The sequence below is a fragment of the Muscardinus avellanarius genome (genome assembly GCF_963383645.1).
Source record: "Muscardinus avellanarius genome assembly, chromosome: 3".
NCBI lineage: Eukaryota > Metazoa > Chordata > Mammalia > Rodentia > Gliridae > Muscardinus > Muscardinus avellanarius.
Genome location: NC_137788.1, coordinates 4,189,259 through 4,205,865, shown reverse-complemented (window position 1 = coordinate 4,205,865; position 16,607 = coordinate 4,189,259). Strand labels below are relative to the sequence as shown.

At 54.2% G+C, this 16,607-nt stretch overlaps 1 protein-coding gene across 1 annotated transcript in view; it reads left to right on the top strand.

Moving 5' to 3' along the window:
- Positions 1–16,607, top strand: part of NPHP4 (nephrocystin 4) — a gene marked incomplete at both ends in the record, with an annotated part of 92,262 nt that overhangs the window by 49,904 nt on the left and 25,751 nt on the right. The window contains 12 exon segments of the mRNA XM_080691259.1: positions 878–1,018; positions 1,344–1,411; positions 1,537–1,593; positions 2,895–2,938; positions 3,276–3,596; positions 3,708–3,759; positions 3,891–3,921; positions 4,144–4,273; positions 4,696–4,750; positions 6,055–6,246; positions 6,388–6,579; positions 7,207–7,394. Coding sequence (XP_080547385.1) covers positions 878–1,018; positions 1,344–1,411; positions 1,537–1,593; positions 2,895–2,938; positions 3,276–3,596; positions 3,708–3,759; positions 3,891–3,921; positions 4,144–4,273; positions 4,696–4,750; positions 6,055–6,246; positions 6,388–6,579; positions 7,207–7,394 — 1,471 coding nt within the window.

The window sequence follows — 16,607 nt, the reverse complement described above, 5'->3', positions numbered from 1 at the left end:
TGTGGCCCTGTGATGTACAGGACCTCGGAGGACAGAGGGCTCTCGGTGCCACTGGGCATGTGACAGACACCCAGCCCCGCCCTCTAGGTGCCAGCCTTGCAGGGAGGTGACCTCCCTCCTGCCCCAGGCCCCAGCCCTGTCTGCAGCCTGGTGGGGTGGTGGTGATGGGGCAGCCATGGCGTGGCCAGAGAGCTTCTTCTGCTTCTGGTCCTGCTCCTGGTGGTGCTAATCTTTTTTTTTTTTTTTTGGTGGTACTGGTGGTGGAACCCAGAGGCTTTCTACCTCCAGGTTATACTCCCAGATATTTATATTTTCTGTTTGGAAACAGGGTCTCACTAAGTTGCTGAAAGCCTCACTAAGTAGCTGAGGCTGGCTTCATACCTGTGCGATTCTCCTGTCTCAGCCTCCCAAGCGCGGGGATTACAAGCGCCCGCCACCACGCCCGGCTCTGGTGGTGCTAATCTGAGCAGTTCGCTGTCCAGTGTGCATGAGTAGGGACCACCTCTGCTGGGGCCTGTGGGAGGGGGGCTCACGTGCATCCTGGGAGTCTGGGCCTGGGACCAGTTTGCGTGTGGCTTCCTCACAGTGTAGCTTTTGCTGTTCTGCTCACGCGGAGTGCGGTCTGAGCCGCTCTGTTCTCAGAGGCTGCACCAGGCTGGGCTGGCACACCTGCCTTGCCTCCCGAGGCCTGGGATTGGCCACGTGTGGGGTGCATGGCTTCTCCAAACGGACAGAGCACTGGAGTGGACAGTTGACATTTGTTGACAGTGCTTTGCAGCCTGCAGATTGTGGAGTAATGAAGTGCCAGGGAGAGCCAGTGTCCAGCCAGGAGGCAGGACCTGCTGCAGCCGGGGCCAGAGTGCTTCCTCGTCTCCAGCCGTCAGCGGGCACCACGATGGCGGCCACTCTGGTGTCACGGAACCGCAGATCTGCACCCTGTCTGCCCTTCTCGGAGGCCTGTGCAGTTGAGGGCAGGCTGGTGACAGGGCTGCCCGGCCCCGGCGGCCCCCACTGCCCAGTGTGGCCGTGACAAGCCCGTCTCTGAGTCTCCACCCTCTTCTCTCTGTGCAGATGGCTCACCAAACCCAGAGTCCTGAGCTCGGCCAGGAAAGGAGCCTAGCCTGGCCACTCTCTGGGGAGGACAGCTGCAGTTGACAGTGCTGGCTGTGTAGACACGAGCTGACTGACCGGCGCAAAGGCGCAGGCGTCTTCCCTGTGTGCCACGCTGTCCCGTGGCAGCTGTGAGTTTGCAGAGCTCAGCTCCGCGTGGCTTCCTCCCTCCCTAGTATAGGTGGCTGGCCCCGTGTCTGGCAGCATGTCCCTTCACTTGAATCTTGTCTTAGCTGCCTCCCGTGTCCGCGCTGGCTGCCCCCTTCCGGTCCCTTCTGCTGCACATGGGTGTGGTACCCCCGTAGGCACCTCCGTCTCTGGGGGCCTGGGTGCACTTTGAGGCCTTTTCAGTGGTTCTGCCGTGGACGTTTTTGGCAGGGGTCCTTGCACACATGTGTGTTGCTCTGTGGTTGTTTGCTGTCCCAGGGGTGCTGTGGCGGAAGTAGGGCCCCCCGCCAGACACCCTGTGGAGCTGGAGGCACAGTGGGTGCCACCGAGCAGGAGTACTTGGTGTTCTCTGTGTGATGAGCAAGACCGTCTCCAAAGCCCACCAGTCATCGTTCAGGGGAAGCTGAGTTCCTCTGTGGACCTGATGTATATTTCTTCTCAGCCCGCTTTCTCCGGGGGATGTGGACTTGGACGCTCTCGCCCTGGGCTTATAGCAGGTGTCTTTAAACACTGCTGCCAAAACCTTTTTTAGGCTGTTTTCCTCTTTTGGAAGGTAAACTCGCATAATAAGTCACGATATAAAGAGTCACCTGAAAAAACATGTACCTCGCGACTCCCAAGTTGGAGACGGGGTGCGGGAGGAGTTGGTGTGCCTGGCGGAGCGGCTCCCTGGCGCTCAGGGGTTCCTCGCCTGGAGCACGCAGACACCCCCTCCTAAGTGCAGGCTTTCTTAGTCGAAGATAATGGACCCATCTCCTGCAATTTTTCCTTGTTACCAAAATCAGCCTGCAGAGCCTTCTGAGTTCCCATTTAGGGTGACATGAAGTCAAGGTGCACTGGTGGAGCTCCCACTGCACATCTAGGCTGCCACAGCCGGGCGGGCAGGCGGCGGGGGCCACATAGAGCCCTGCGCTGTCTGCCAGGGATGCTCAGGGGGCCCGGGTAGGGCACTGGGGGGCAGGGCGGCAGCACCCTCCTCTGACTTGCGCCAGGCCACAAAGGAGCCTCCCTGGGTGTCTGCTGGCTCTCTCCAAGAGGGGCGCGAGCTTCTGGAATGGCAGGCCTTTCTGACAAGGGTGTTTCAGGGTTCCCGGAACCACACTGACTTGTCAGAAGGGAGCAGGGCGGGGTGAGGGCACTGCTAGGAGGCGGGGACCGTGGGCTCTGCCTGCTGGGCTGGGCAGTCGGCTCCCCAAGGCCCCAGGGCTCCCCCTGGCCCGGCCTCTGCTGCCTTCCGGGACCCCTCCCATCCATCCCCACCAACCGGTGGAGTGGGCCCGAGGGCCTTGGCAGTGCGTGTGGTGGGGCTTCATGGGTTTGATCCTCCTGGGTAGATGGTCTTTTCTTGTTATTTTTGTTCTGCTGGAATCCAGAGGGGAGCAGGAAGTTGTAGGCATGGTCTGTGCCACGGGAGGGTGGCAGAGGGAGGATCAGGTAACCACTTGCAGATGTCTCATGGCAGATGTAGACTGGGACTGGGCAGCGGGGCCACGGGAGGGTGGCAGAGGGAGGGTCAGGCATCCACTTGAAGGTGTCTCATGGCGGATGTGGACCAGGACTGGGCAGCGGGGCCCCTGGGACCCACAGATCCTGATGGCCCCTTGTCTTCTCCCCAGGTCCGCCAGTGCCAGCGCCCCAGGACTCACCTGTGGGACCCAGGGTAAGTCTAGGCCCAGCAAGGCTACCTGAGTACTCTTTACAACCAGCTGCACCCCCTGTATCCCCGTGGCTGTGGACAGCTGGCCGGGGCTGGCCTTTGGCTCCTCCTGGCCTGTGCACAGACTGAGCTGGACTTGCAGCCCGGGCGTCATGGTGGCAGCTTCCTGCTGATGAGAACGCGTCTCCACTTGGCTGTCTGAAGCGTGTCTCAACACTTAGAAAATTCTGTTCTCCCTGGCAATTACGTCTAATGGTTGCGCATCACTTAGGACTGACAGCCTCTGCATCTCTCCTGAGACACAGAGGCAGGCGTGATCTTTACGCCTTCCCGCTCCCAGACACACTTTGCCACCAGCGCCCAGAGGACCTGAGGAGCCAGGCAGTGGCTGGCCCTGGGGGCTGTGTAGCGGTGGCGGGTGGCCGTGGCCACAGCTGCAGGGGACACACCCCTGTGCGGCTCTGGATGCCCCTGTGTGGCGGGGAGGGCTCCTCCTGGCCTGGCCAGTGGCCGCCCTGTGGGCCGGGGTGTCCCCGGTTCCACTGGGATCCTGAGCGGGCCGAGGCACTCCCCTATGTGCCGGGCGACTCGGGCCGTGTGACTTTGAGTGACGTCAGAGTTGGCTTGTTCTTCGTGGTGACTGTCAGTGTCACCCTGGAAGGTGGCTTTCTAGAGAAGTTGCCTCTGGGAGGCAGCTCTGGTGTGGTGCACGCTGCTTGGGAGCTGGACCTCGGGTGGACATCACATGAGCCACTCGGCTGTCCTCACCTAGAGAGATCTCCACAGCAGTTCCCACGGCTGCCCGGCGTGGCCCGGGGCCCCGAGTAGGAGACGCTGACAACACCCCGGGGAGCCTGGGGATCTGAACAGACCCAGGGGACGGCCCTGCTCCTGGGAGGTGCCATGCAGACCCCACTGTTCCTGTCCCCATGTGGCCTCCCCCTCATCTGCCCAGCCCTCCTCGGTGCCAGCCGTCCTTGCTGAAGGTGAGTGCCCACGGCAGTGGGCACCAGAAATAGTGCCCAGGATGTGAGTGCCCAGGATGGCGGCCGCCCTCCACGCCAGCGTCCTTGTAGAGGCATTCGTTTTCCAAATATAAATAGAGATCTTTATGGAAGCTTGCCGCATGCTGGGGCTGTGCCAAGCCCTTCCCATGAATCCTCGCTAAGTTCTCACACGGTTCGGGACAGCTGTTGCCCCCTTGACAGGTCAGGACACAGATCCAAGGGTGGTTGCCCTCCAGCTGCCTGGTCCAGACCTGGGTCGGCCTGTGTGGCCATTGCCTTGGCAGCGAGGCGCCCTGCAGGGACACGGCGGCTGATTGGAGGCAGGCCGGAAGTGGGCCCAAGCCTTTCAGACCAGTCCTCCTTCTTCCCCGCTCTACTTACTTTTCCCTGTTAATAACGTTTCCACTCAAGCTGGGATGAGGAGGAGATGGGGTTGCATCTACCTGGAATCAGAGCAAAGGGAAGTGAGAGGTGGTTCTGGGATCTGGGCCGCTGCGGAGCAGGGGAGTGCAGGCCTTGCTGCTCTGGCTGACCCCGAGCTGTGCCCTGTTCCCGGGTTTGAGCCGGCGCGCGTGCACGCATGTGTGCGTGGGTCCGGGCCTTGTGGATTCGGTGGAATGCGCGGGAGTATCTCACCCCAGCTCTCTTGCTTTGCAGTTGTCTCTTTCCCAGCTGGTGGTTTCCCCACGGTCCCCGACCCGGCCTCGCACAGCTGAGCCCAGTCCAGGGCCAGCCGACGGCCCCCGGCCCCAGGCAGTAAGTGTGCTGCGTGGCTCCACGTCCCTGAGCGCTGGACAGCCTCGGACCTGTGAGCTGTGCTAGTCCCCGTTAGGTGGCTGGGACAGCGGGTGGGGCATGGTGCACCTCTGCACTCTGTGTGGCCACCCTATGTCTCTGAGACTGAGGTAGGATGCGGCCTTTGAGTCCCCGCTGCGTAGGTATTCCACTAGAGGTCTCAAGGTGCAGCTGCCCTGAGAATCCTGTACCTGAAGGAAAGGAAGGCGCTGCTGGAGCGGTCGCCGGGCCCTCGCTGTCTGTGGAGCAGTGGCGCAGCCCCACCCTGGCTCAGGTTGTTACAACAGGCCTGTGTCATCACTGCCATGGGGTCCTGTAGAGCGTGGTCTCAGAGGCTAGCCTGCCTGCCCCCGGCGGCCGCACTGGCTCTCACACTGCAAGTGTGTCGAGGGAAACCATCCCTTTTAGTTACTCACTTGGAAACACGCATGGCGCGGAGCCTGCCGCCCTGTTCTGAAGCGTGCCTGGGGCTCACGTATGTGTGAAGTGATCACTAGGTTTTGTCACGTGATGTGAGGGTTTTCTCCGATTCCATGGTGTCCCTGTGAACGGGTGCTGCGAGTGTGGGGATCCAGCGGAGGGGATGCTTCGGGTCCTCAGACCCTCCTCTTCTGCCTGGGAGGGGAGTCAGGTGCTTTTAAGGAATAACTGGCAGCGCAGGACATGAAGGACCAGCCTGCAATGGGGCACACTGCCCAGGGCCGGGAACCAGCTTCACCCCAGGTTCTGGGCAGCTTCCTCTTTCTGCTGCGTAAGCATCTTTAGCTGTCACTTCACCATCTCAGGCGTCAGAGCCTCCTGGCACTGCTTGTCTCTACGCTCCATGGTTCCTGTCTCATTGCTTTTTTGACCCACAGATCGGGTTGCCCCATGACAGGGAAGAATTCAAAATAGTTAACTTTTTTTTTTTTTTTTGCGGGTCTGGGGATGGAACCCAGGGGCATTCAACCTCCGAACTACACCCCCTACCCTATTTTTTTTTTTATTCTTTATTTTGAAACTGGGTCTCACTGAGTTGCAGAGGGCCTCACTAAGTAGCTGAGGCCGTCCGTGAACCGAGATCCTCCGGTCTCAGCCTCCTGAATGCTGGGATTACAAGTGTGCACCACCACGCCCAGCTCAAAATAGTTAACTTTGAATTCAGGAAAAAAAAAAAAAAACAAATAGTTTTTGTATAAGTATGGCCCAAATATACTATGGGCCATACTTAAACTAAAATTTATTCTTCATTAAAATTACGGTGTAATGGAGCCTCCTGTATTCCTAGTGGGGAAGGCTGACGTACCCCCTTAGATCCGAGCATCCCCTGGGTTACAGGTTGGGATCCTCCTGGCCTCACCTGGAGAGTTTCCTTCAGCAGGAGTTCCCGCTGGAGGGCAGGATCTCTCACCTGGAAGCCGACCTGAGCCAGACCAGCTCGGTCCTGGAAGCGCCGACTGCTGAACACTTACAGGAGCTGCCCTTCACCCCTCTGCACGCCCCCATTGTTGTGGGAGCACAAACCAGAAGGTGAGGTGTGGCGCGGGGAGGCCTGGGGCGGCAAGTGCTGGCCGTCGCAGCTGACTCGGAGTGGCCGGCCCTTGGCAGAGAGGGGCCGTGGGTGTCTGCAGCCCATGCCGGGAGGCTGCCTGAGGAGTCTCTGTGTTCCAGTTCCAGGAGCCAGCTCTCCAGGGCCACCATGGTCCTCCTGCAGTCCTCCGGCTTTCCTGAGATCTTGGACGCCAGCAGGCAGCCAGCGGAAGCCGTCAGCCCTGCAGACCCCGTGCGCTTTAACCCTCAGAAGGAAGAATCAGATCGTCTGCAGAGCAATGAGATAGTGCTGCACTTCCAGGCCTTTAGCAGGTAGATTGCGGGTTTGCTGTCCGTCGCCTGCCCTGGCTTTCTTAAGCAGGAGCAGCTTGGACGTGGGTCTGACCTGGCACCCACTCTGGGTTCATCTCGTGCTGGTTTGAACAGCGCCGTCTGTTTTTCAAATTGATTAATTAATTTGTTCTTTTAAAAAAATTTTAATTGACACAAAATTGTTGGTATTTATGGGCTACAGTGTGATAATTTGATGCAAGTACATGTGTAACGATCAAATCAGAGACCAGCGTTTCCATCTTTTGAAACATTTATCATTTTTTTGTGTTGGGAACCCTTGAACTGCCATCTGTTTTTACTTTATTCTGGCAAGGACCCACCCAGAGCTGTGTAAGTGCCAGGAAGCCTGCCTCACCCAGGCTTCCGTCCTGAACTCACGTGTGCGCGGTTTTTGCCTGCTTCTAGATGCCAGAGTAGCATGGAGGGCCACGGCGCCTGCTGTGGCTGCTGCGACCGGGCCCTGATCACAGCCAAGCTGTCCTCGCTGGTGACTGAGGCGGCCCATTCCCACGCAGCCAGCGCCAGGCTGGCTCCCCGTGCCAGTGCGCAGCACAGCCAGGTTCTCTGCTGTGGATGCTGACTAATCAGAGCTGTTGTTGGATTCAGAGTGGCCGAGGACTACCGAGGCTCGCCGTGGCCGAAGACCGTGTATTTCACCTTCCAATTCTACCGCTTCCCACCCGCCACGACGCCCCGACTGCAGCTGGTCAAGCTGGAGAAGGCTGGAAGGACCAGCTCTGGCCCCCTGTCCCACATCCTCGTTCCTATCGATAAAGACGGCTCCTTTGACGCTGGTAAGTGCTTGTGTAGTGGTGAGCACAAGAAAGCCTGCACTCAGGTTTAGCTGACGGTTAGCATTAAAAAAAAAAAAAAAAAAAAAAAAAAAGCTCATGAGCGGGGCGTGGTGGAGGCTGAGCCAGGAGGGTCACAGGTTTGAGGCCAGCCTCAGCAAATTAGTGAGACACTATTTCAAAACAAAAGTAAAAAAGTGCTATGAGTGTAGCTCAGAGGTAGAATGCTTCTGGGTTCAATTCCCAGTAACAAAGGAAAAAAAAATACTGTGAAAAATTTGCTATACCTGTAAAATTTGAAAGAATGGTGTGACCAGCCAGCGCACCAGTGCTCAGATCCGCACTGGTCACGTGTACCCTCTCGGCCTGCCTGGCCAGGCTTCTGTTAAAGCAAGCCTCGGCATGGTAACTTAGCCAGACCTTGTTTCAAAGTAAAAAATAAGATAGGCCAGGGGATATAGCTTAGCAATAGAGTACCATACACACAAAATATCTCAGATATCATAACTTTATTTATAAATATTTCCTTACGTATCTCTAAAAAACTAAGGAGTCTTTTTTTTTTTTTTTTTGGTGGTACTGGGGATGGAACCCTTCTACCTCCAGGCTACACTCCCAGACCTATTTTATATTTTATTTGGAAACAGGGCCTCTTAAGCCAGCGAGGCTGGCTTCGAACCTGTGCGATCCTCCTGTCGCTGTCTCCCAAGCGCGGGGATTACAAGTGTGGCCACCACGCCCGGCTAGGAGTCTTCTTTTGAAAAACACAAACTCAATAATATTATTCTATCCTACTCTAGAGTAATTCCTTAATGTCATCAAATATGCTAAAGTTCCCCAGTAACTTTGTAACCTCTAAAATATTTTGTCCAAAGTGGGTTCCCCTTGCCCTGCGCCAGGCGCTGTTGTGTCTGCAGCGGCGCCATTCTGCCCAGCCCGTTTTCTCTTTGTCATCTCTTTGTGGAAGAAGCCACAGACTTGCCCGGAGCATCTGTCGTCTCGTGGCCTGGAGTGTGGCTTGTTTCCCGGCCCTGAAGTCAAGGTGTTCCTCCGACCCCACTTTCCCGAGTTAGAGCTGGACGTGTGCTCAGGTGCACATGCTTTGTTCTTGGCAAGGATTCTTCGTAGCTGGTGACTGGACTCTGTCTCTGCTGCTCCTTTCTGTGGTACAGCAATGGCCACCGGGACTGTGGCGCACGATTGCTTATTGATCTAAGGATGCATGAGGTCACATCCTGCTTTGGAACGCCTCCCGTGCCAGCCAGATGCTTTCTGTGGTAGTCAGCTTTCTGTTGCTGTGACAAAAATACCTGAGAAAAGCAGCTTAGAGGAGGAAAGACTTATTTTGGCTCCTGGCCTCAGAAGTTCCAGCCCATGGCTGGCCAGGTCCCTTGCTCTGGGCCTGAGGTGAGACAGAGCATGGTGGTGAAGGGCGTGGTGAGGGAGAGCTGCTCAGCTCCTGGCTGCCGGGAAGGAGGGCAGGGGAGAGAAAGGGAGAGGGAGAGGGAAAGGGGGAGGGAGAGAGAGAGAGAGAAGGGCCGGGGCTGGGAGGCAAGCACACCCCTCAAGAGCCCTCCCCCAGTGACCCACCGCTTGAGAATTGATTCCGTTACGAGCCCATCAGTGGATTATTCACGGACAGGATGCCTCTGCGTAGCCCCTCAGGGCGCCCTGGGAAAACATCCGTGGGAAAGGCCAGCCGTGTGGAGATGCTTCTGCTTAGAATGGAATTCCATGGTGAATTTCCCAGCTAGAAGTGAAAGCCCCCAAATTAAATTTCCTTGCCCGTTGATGTCCAAAGAAATGAAACTCCCAAGTCATATTTTCTTAGCATTGTGAATTAAAAGTCAAAGTCCAGAATTCTAAGTTAGAGTCCAAAAAGCAACCCCCAAAAGAAACGTTCTTCCCACGTCTACATAGCCAAGTCTCAGCCGCGGGCGCTCCCTCCCAGCACGACCCGGGCTCCCTTGGGCAGCTGCAGCATGGGGTCCCTGGATAGGCACGGCTGGGGGCTCCGAAGTCACACTGGGTCGGATCAGAGGCTCTGGAGGGCTGTCATCTGGGGCTGAGAAATAAAATCCATTATCTTTCTGTTTTTGAAATGTAATGTGTATTTTTAATTAATTAATTAATTTATTTATTTACTTATTCATGGTACGGGAAGCCCTTTTACCTCCGGGCTACACTCCCAGACCTATTTTTTATTTTTATTTGGAAACAGGGTCTCTTAAACCAGCGCGGCTGCCTTCGAACCAGTGTGATCCTCCTGTCTCCGCCTCCCAAGTGCGGGGATTACAAGCGTGCGCCACCACGCCCGGCCTGTAATGTGAATTTTAAAGCGCACGGTTCTCAAACGTACAGGTCCATGATTTAAAAAAAAATGGATTTTATTTCTCAGAGCCATCTTAGGCCTACATAAAAACTGAGTAGATAGTCCAGAGCTTCCCTGGTTCTTTTTTATTTTATATGATCTTTTATTGGTGCATTGTAATCATACATCTTAGAGGCACACATGCACACAGCAGTCATTTTTTCCCTATTCTTGACATCCCGCTCTGGCCTGTCACTTTTGTTACGACGTATGAGCCAGTATTGATGGATCGTGATTGCAGAAGTTCGGCTCTCACTAAGGCTCACATTACGTAGCCCAGTTCTACCGAATGCACGACACCGTGCACCTGCCCTTGAAGTATCATCAGAACCATCGCACGCCCCGTGTCCCCGTGTTGGCCCTGTGGTCCTCCCACTCCACTCTGGCAGCCGCTCATCTTTTTACTGTCTCTAAAGTTTTGCCTTTGCAGTCTGGCCTCTTTTATTAACAGTGTGCATTTAAATTTTCTTCTCTCTCTCTCTCTCTCTCTCTTCGGTATTGTGAATGGAAGCCAAGGGCATTCTACCTCCGAGCTATACCCCAAGCTCTATTTTTTATTCTTTATTTTGAAACAGGGTCTCACTGGGTTGCACAGGGCCTCACTAAGTAGCTGAGGCTGTCCGCGAACCGCGATCCTCAGGTCTCAGCCTCCCGAATGCCGGGATTACAAGCGTGCGCCACCACGCCTGGCTTCTTTATGTCTTGATAGGTTTTTTTTTTTCTTTTTATTGCTGAAAATATCCCATTGTCTGTATCAGTTTGGTTATCCATTTGCCAACTGAAGGACATCTTGGTTGCTTCCAGGTGTTGGCAATTATGAATAAAGCTGTCATAAACATTTGTGCAGGGTTTTGAGTGTATGTAAATCTTTAACGTATGTGGGTAAATACCAGGGAGTGTGATTGGTGGGTTGTTTATATTACGAGTAGGTTTGGTTCTGAAATGCGCTGCCAACTTGTCTCTCATAGTGGCTCTGCCATTTCGCATTCCCACCAGCGGTGAGTAATTCCTGCCGCTCCACGTCCGCGTCACGCTTGGCGTTGTCAGCGTTTTGGAGTTTAGCCGTCCTGATAGGTGTGTAGTAGGATCTTCGTGCTGGTTTTTTTTTTTTTTTTTTTTGCAGGTCTGGGGCTGGAACCCAGGGGCATTCGACCTCCGAGCTACAGCCCCTGCCCTATTTTTTATTCTTTATTTTTTATTTTGAAACTGGGTCTCACTGAGTTGCAGAGGGCCTCACTAAGTAGCTGAGGCTGGCCGTGAACCGCGATCCTCAGGTCTCAGCCTCCCGAGTGCCGGGATGACAAGCGTGCGCCACCACGCCCGGCTCCTTCGTGCTGTTTTCGATTTGTTTTCCTCTCATGACACATGATGTTGAACACTTTTGCACGTGCTTATTTGCCATCTTGATATCTTCTGTGAGGTATCTGCTTGCACACACTGGAACAATAGTTGCAAGGTATGTATGTGTGTGTGTGTGTGTATGTGTGTGTGTGTGTATGTATGTGTATGTGTGTATGTATGTATGTGTGTGTGTGTGTGTGTACGTTTTTGTGGTACTGAGGATTGAACCCAGGGGCATTCTACCTCTGAGCTGCACCCCAACCCATTTCTTTATTCTGTACTTTGAAACAGGGTCTCGGTGAGTTGCTGAGGGCCTCGTTAAGTAGCTGAGGCTGTCGTTGAGCTTTTGATCCTCCTGTCTCAGCCTCCCAAGTACTGAGATTACAAGTGCTCACCACCGCGCTCAGCCCAGCTTGCAGAGCACAGCTTACAAGTTTCCGTTTTAGTCAGGTACATGTCCTGCAAATATTTCCCCTAATCTGTGGCTTGTCCTTTTCATTTTCTCACCAGCATGATTTGTAGAGCATAAGTTTAATTTGTGTGTGTGTGTGTGTGTTGTTTGTGCATGCGCATGTGTGTGTGATGCTGGGAACTGGACCCAGGATATTTACCACTGAGCTATATTCCCAGCCCTATTTTACTTTTTATTTTGAAATAACAGGGCCTCACTAAGTTGCTGAGGCTTAACCTTCCTCTCTCAGTCTCCCAGGTGTGTCCCACCGCACCCAGCCCAGCTCAGAATATTTTGTAATCATGGATGAATGTTAACTTTATAATTTGCTACAACCCCAGCCCTCGTGTTTATTTTAAGCAGGGTCTCACTAAGTCGATGAGGCTGGCTGTGAACCCGTGACCCTCCTGTCTCAGCCGCCCAGGTATGAGGATCGTGAGCGCGCGCACCACGCCCAGGTAGACGGCGTTTTCTCAGAGTTCAGCGTTCTAAGTTGCCGGCAGCATCCTTCTGTCACCCTTTTGTCTTCAGAAGTGGGCTGATTTTTGAGTGTTTGCCTCGCTCAGCATCCCTGCGCCCTTCTGGAAGCTTCTGCTAAATCTGTGATGCTCTGCTCTCCTCGCTTGGTCTGCGTTTCCCGCCATGTACGTGGTGCGGGCCTGCCTTCCTCCTCCCTCCCGGCCTCCCTCCCTTCTTTTTCCTTTGCTCTGGCCTGGACGTCTGTTTTCCTAACATGCTTCCTTGGGTGTTTTTGCGGGCTGGTTCTGGGGTGAGTGCTGAAGCCACTGAGCCCTGATCAGCCCAGGGCCTCGTCTCCCTGTGCCCAGCTCTCCAGCCGAGTGGCGGCCCGGCACACCAGTGCCCGGCTCTGCCTTGCGCCGTCCCCCTAGTGGGCCTCACCCTTCCTGTCCTGCTGCAAGAGTCGCGTCCCCGCCCCCCAGGCCCCTGCCAGCAGGAGCTGCCGGCTCCCGTGAATTGTCCTCAGCCGCCTGTCTATCTCCCCCTGGACCGTTTGAAGGCAGTTTGCAGATGTGGTGAGGCTTTACCTCTAAGTCTGCTGTGCACACGTATTCATAACGGGGTGCCGTTTATGTGGTATTGGGGATGGGACCCAGGGCCTTCTACCTCTCACTAAGCTGCTGAGAGCCTCGCTAAGTAGCTGAGCCTGGCTTCGACCTGCCCAGTCCTCCTGTCTCGGCCTCCCAAGTACTGGGATTTCAAGCGTGCGCCACCACGTCTGGCTCATGGGGTGCCTTTTAGACACGTGCAGCTCCGTCGCCACGTCGGAGCCATAGGCGTCTCGTAGGGAGTCTCCCAGCAAGCCCCGCGTGTGGGGGTTGATCAGGGACTCGAACCAGGGTCAGCATCGTTCTGTAATCACCTTGCTCAACCTCCCGCGTCGTGCGTCCGCACCATGGTTTGCTCGAGTTGCCGAGTCTGCGCCTTGTGCCCAGCGGTTCTCGCGCCCTGGGCACTAGGGCAGGGCTCAGCTTGGTTCTGGCTTCAGTGCAGACGCGTCACTGTCCGCGCCGTGTGCTTCGTGGCGCATCGCCAGGAGACACACACGCGACTCGCTGTCACCTGTGGCTGAGCCGCCAACCCGTCCCCGGTGCCTCCTGGTAGCACATGCTCACTCACTCTGCCTTACGGTGTGCATCGTGTGCCTCAGAACCACATTGCTCACGTGAGTATCAGGAGCACGTCGATGGAGCCGAGGGTCTCTGCAGCCGTCCGTCCTCAGCTCTATCCCACGGAGGTCTGGGCTCCGTGTGGGTGACCAGAGCCCTGGGAACAATTCTTTTTTTTTTTTTTGTGGTACTGGGGATAGAACCCAGTGGCATTCTACCTCCGAGCTACACCTCCAGCCCTATTTTTTATTCTTTATTTTACTTCTTCTCCTTTTTTTTTTTTTTTTGTTGTTGTTGTTAGTGGTACTGGGGTTGGAACCCAGGGGCTATTCTACCTCTAGGCTATACTCCCAGACCTATTTCATACTTTATTTGGAAACAGGGTCTCACTAAGTTGTTGAGAGCTTCACTCAGTAGCTGAGGCTGGCTTCGAACCTGTGCGATCCTCCTGTCTCAGCCTCCCAAGTGCTGGGATTACAAGCGTGTGCCACCACACCTAGCTTTATTCTTTATTTTCTTTCTTTCTTTCTTTCTTTCTTTCTTTCTTTCTTTCTTTCTTTCCTTCTTTCTTTCCTTCTTTCTTTCCTTCTTTCTTTCCTCCCTATCTCCCTCCCTCCCTCCTTCCTGCCTTTCTTTCTTTTTCTTTTCTTTCTTTTTTTTTTTGGTGGTACTGGGGTTCCTGGAAGCCCTTCTACCTCCGGGCTACACTCCCAGACCTATTTTATATATTTTTATTTGGAAACAGGGTCTCTTAAGCCAGCAAGGCTGGCTTCGAACCTGCGCGATCCTCCTGTCTCCGCCTCCCAGGCGCGGGGATTACAAGTGTGCGCCACCATGCCCGGCACTTTATTCTTTATTTTGAAACAGGGTCTCACTAAGCTGCAGAGGGCCTCACTAAGTAGCTGAGGCTGGCCTCGAGCCTGCGATCCTCCTGTCTCAGCCTCCCAAATGCTGGGATTACAAGCATGCACCACCACACCTGGCTGAAACAATTCTTTTCTTTGTGTAGTTATGTTACCAACTTGATAGTCAGTAGGGTTCATTTGTTTCTAGTTGATTTCAATATTATGTGTGCTTTTCTTCCCTTTTTATTCAGTATTTTTGGAACCTTTCCATTGCTCAAAACATAAAACTGTAACCAGGGGTGCTCTCGAGGCTCTCGGCCATCCTGTCCCCTCTTGCTCTTCTCCGCCCGGGTCCCTGCCACCAGGTGCCCGGCTGGCACCTGTGACACTGGCTTCAACTGCCCGTCTCTCTTCCCCTGCAGGTTTGAGTTTCTTGTCTATCCTTCTAAAGGTGTTTCATTTTGTTATTTAAAAAATGACGTATCTGTAAGTGTTGGCTGCTGTCTGTCTTCTCCGGCTGGGAGCGCACCAGGCACACGCTGCTCCTCGGAGGCTGCAGTTAACATTGTACCCAGGGTTTTGCCGCAGATAGGGATTATCTGAATTCTTACTCCATAGCTGTAAAACTCCAGTGAGTGGACGATCTGTCGTTTATTCAGCCAGTCTCCTACTGATGGACATTTGGGTCATTTCTGGTACTTTGCTGTTTCAAGTGATGCTGTGCATCTGGCTCTAGAAGAGGGACTGCAGGATCAAACACTTCAAAGATGGCCTTGCTGTTTTCTGTTGCTATGACAAAATGCCTGAGACCGAGTAATGTATAAACAAGAGAGGTTTCTTTTGCTCCAGTTTTGAAGGCTGAGTGGCCCCACTGGTTCAGCTATGGTCAGGGCTTGGTTACGTCACATCATGGTCACTGTGTAGGACAGAGCAGGGGCAATCTCATGGAAAGACGGGAACAGAGGAATTCAGGGCCAGCTCTGCTCTTTATGACAGCTCACTCTTGGGAGAATTCACTCAGTCCATCCCCAGGGTGAAGCCCCATGACCTGACTGCCTTGCACTAGGCCCCGCCTCTTAAAGGTCCCACCACCACACACCCCACACCTCACAGCGCCCAGCACAGGAGCCTCTGGAAGACACAGTCAACCACATGCAGACCATGGCGGGGTGTCGAGGGACATCACTGCACAGCCCTGCCCGCGCTGGTGAGGTGACCCGTTTCCCCATGACCTTGCCCTCAACACGGAGTGTCAACTGTGGGACTGTGTCTTCAGAGAGGTGTGAGATCCATCTCAGTAACATTGGGTGTCTTTTATATTTCATCTGCAAGCTTCTATTCCCTACTTTCTCTGCTTTAGCAACTCTAAAGATTGACCACTGCCTTTGATACCAATTGCAGATAGGTTCCTTACCGTGTCCTTCGTCTTCTCCTTGGCTTGTGGTGGGTTTGCTGTATGACGCTGCTGCTGTCACGGAGGGAGTCTCAGGTGTCAGTCCTTTCTTATTCCCCTGAAGTCTGGAGTCTTTTTTTTTTTTTTTTTTGGTGGTACTGGGGTTCCTGGAAACCCTTCTACCTCCAGGCTACACTCCCAGACCTATTTTATTTTTTTATTTGGAAACAGGGTCTCTTAAGCCAGCGCGGCTGGCTTCGAACCTGTGCGATCCTCCTGTCTCCATCTCCCAAGCGCGGGGATGACCAGCGTGCACCACCATGCCCAGCGAGTCAGGAGTCTTGGTGGGAAGAGAGGTTCAGGCACGTCTTCTTCCAGGACTTGTAGGACTCTTTTTTTTTTTTTTTCTCATTAGATTCCTGATCCTGTTTCAGTTTATCCTGCTGTACGATGGTAGACACAGGCTCGGCTTTCTCTTTTGTGGATGCCTGTCTAGGTGGACCCAGAAGTCGGCCTTTTCCCCCAGTGACTTGAGAGGTCGCCTGTCATCGCAGCCCAGCCTCCCTAAGCGCTTGGGTTTACTGCTGGCTCTCCTGTTCCATTAGGCCAGAGATTGCCAAATTATTTCTATTCTAGCTGGATAGTAAACATTTCAGGCCTTCTGGTCCACATATGGTTTCTGTCGCATTTTCTTCTTTTTTTCTTAACAACACTTTGAAACTGTGCAAAGCATTCTCAGCCTGCGGGGCGGTGTGCTGAGCTCAGCTCAGCCTGTGCCTCTGCATCCCTCGGACCCCGCTGCCCAGCGCGCTGTTCCAATTCCTGGCGCGCCCGGCCCCGCCTCTCTGCCCTGCACACTTTCCTGGGCATCCTCGTTTGTTTAGGTTTCCATGGGAACGTATCAGCAGCTCGAGGACGATTCTGCTCAGTGTGAGGGCTCATGAGGGGAGACGGCACGGCGCACTGGTCGGAGATGCCCTGTCCAAGAACAAGGGAGCTTTCCACTGGGACATTTTTGCTCTTTTGTACCTTCCTGAAGAGTTTCAAGGCTACCTCCTATGGGGTTTGCTAGTTTTTTGTTTTCTGATTAATTACATTTTGCATGATCTCTAGCGTTTCCTTCCTTTTCCTCTCTTTGGTATCCTTTGTTGTTATTTGCCCCAGTTTTTCAGTTGAGTAGCTCATTT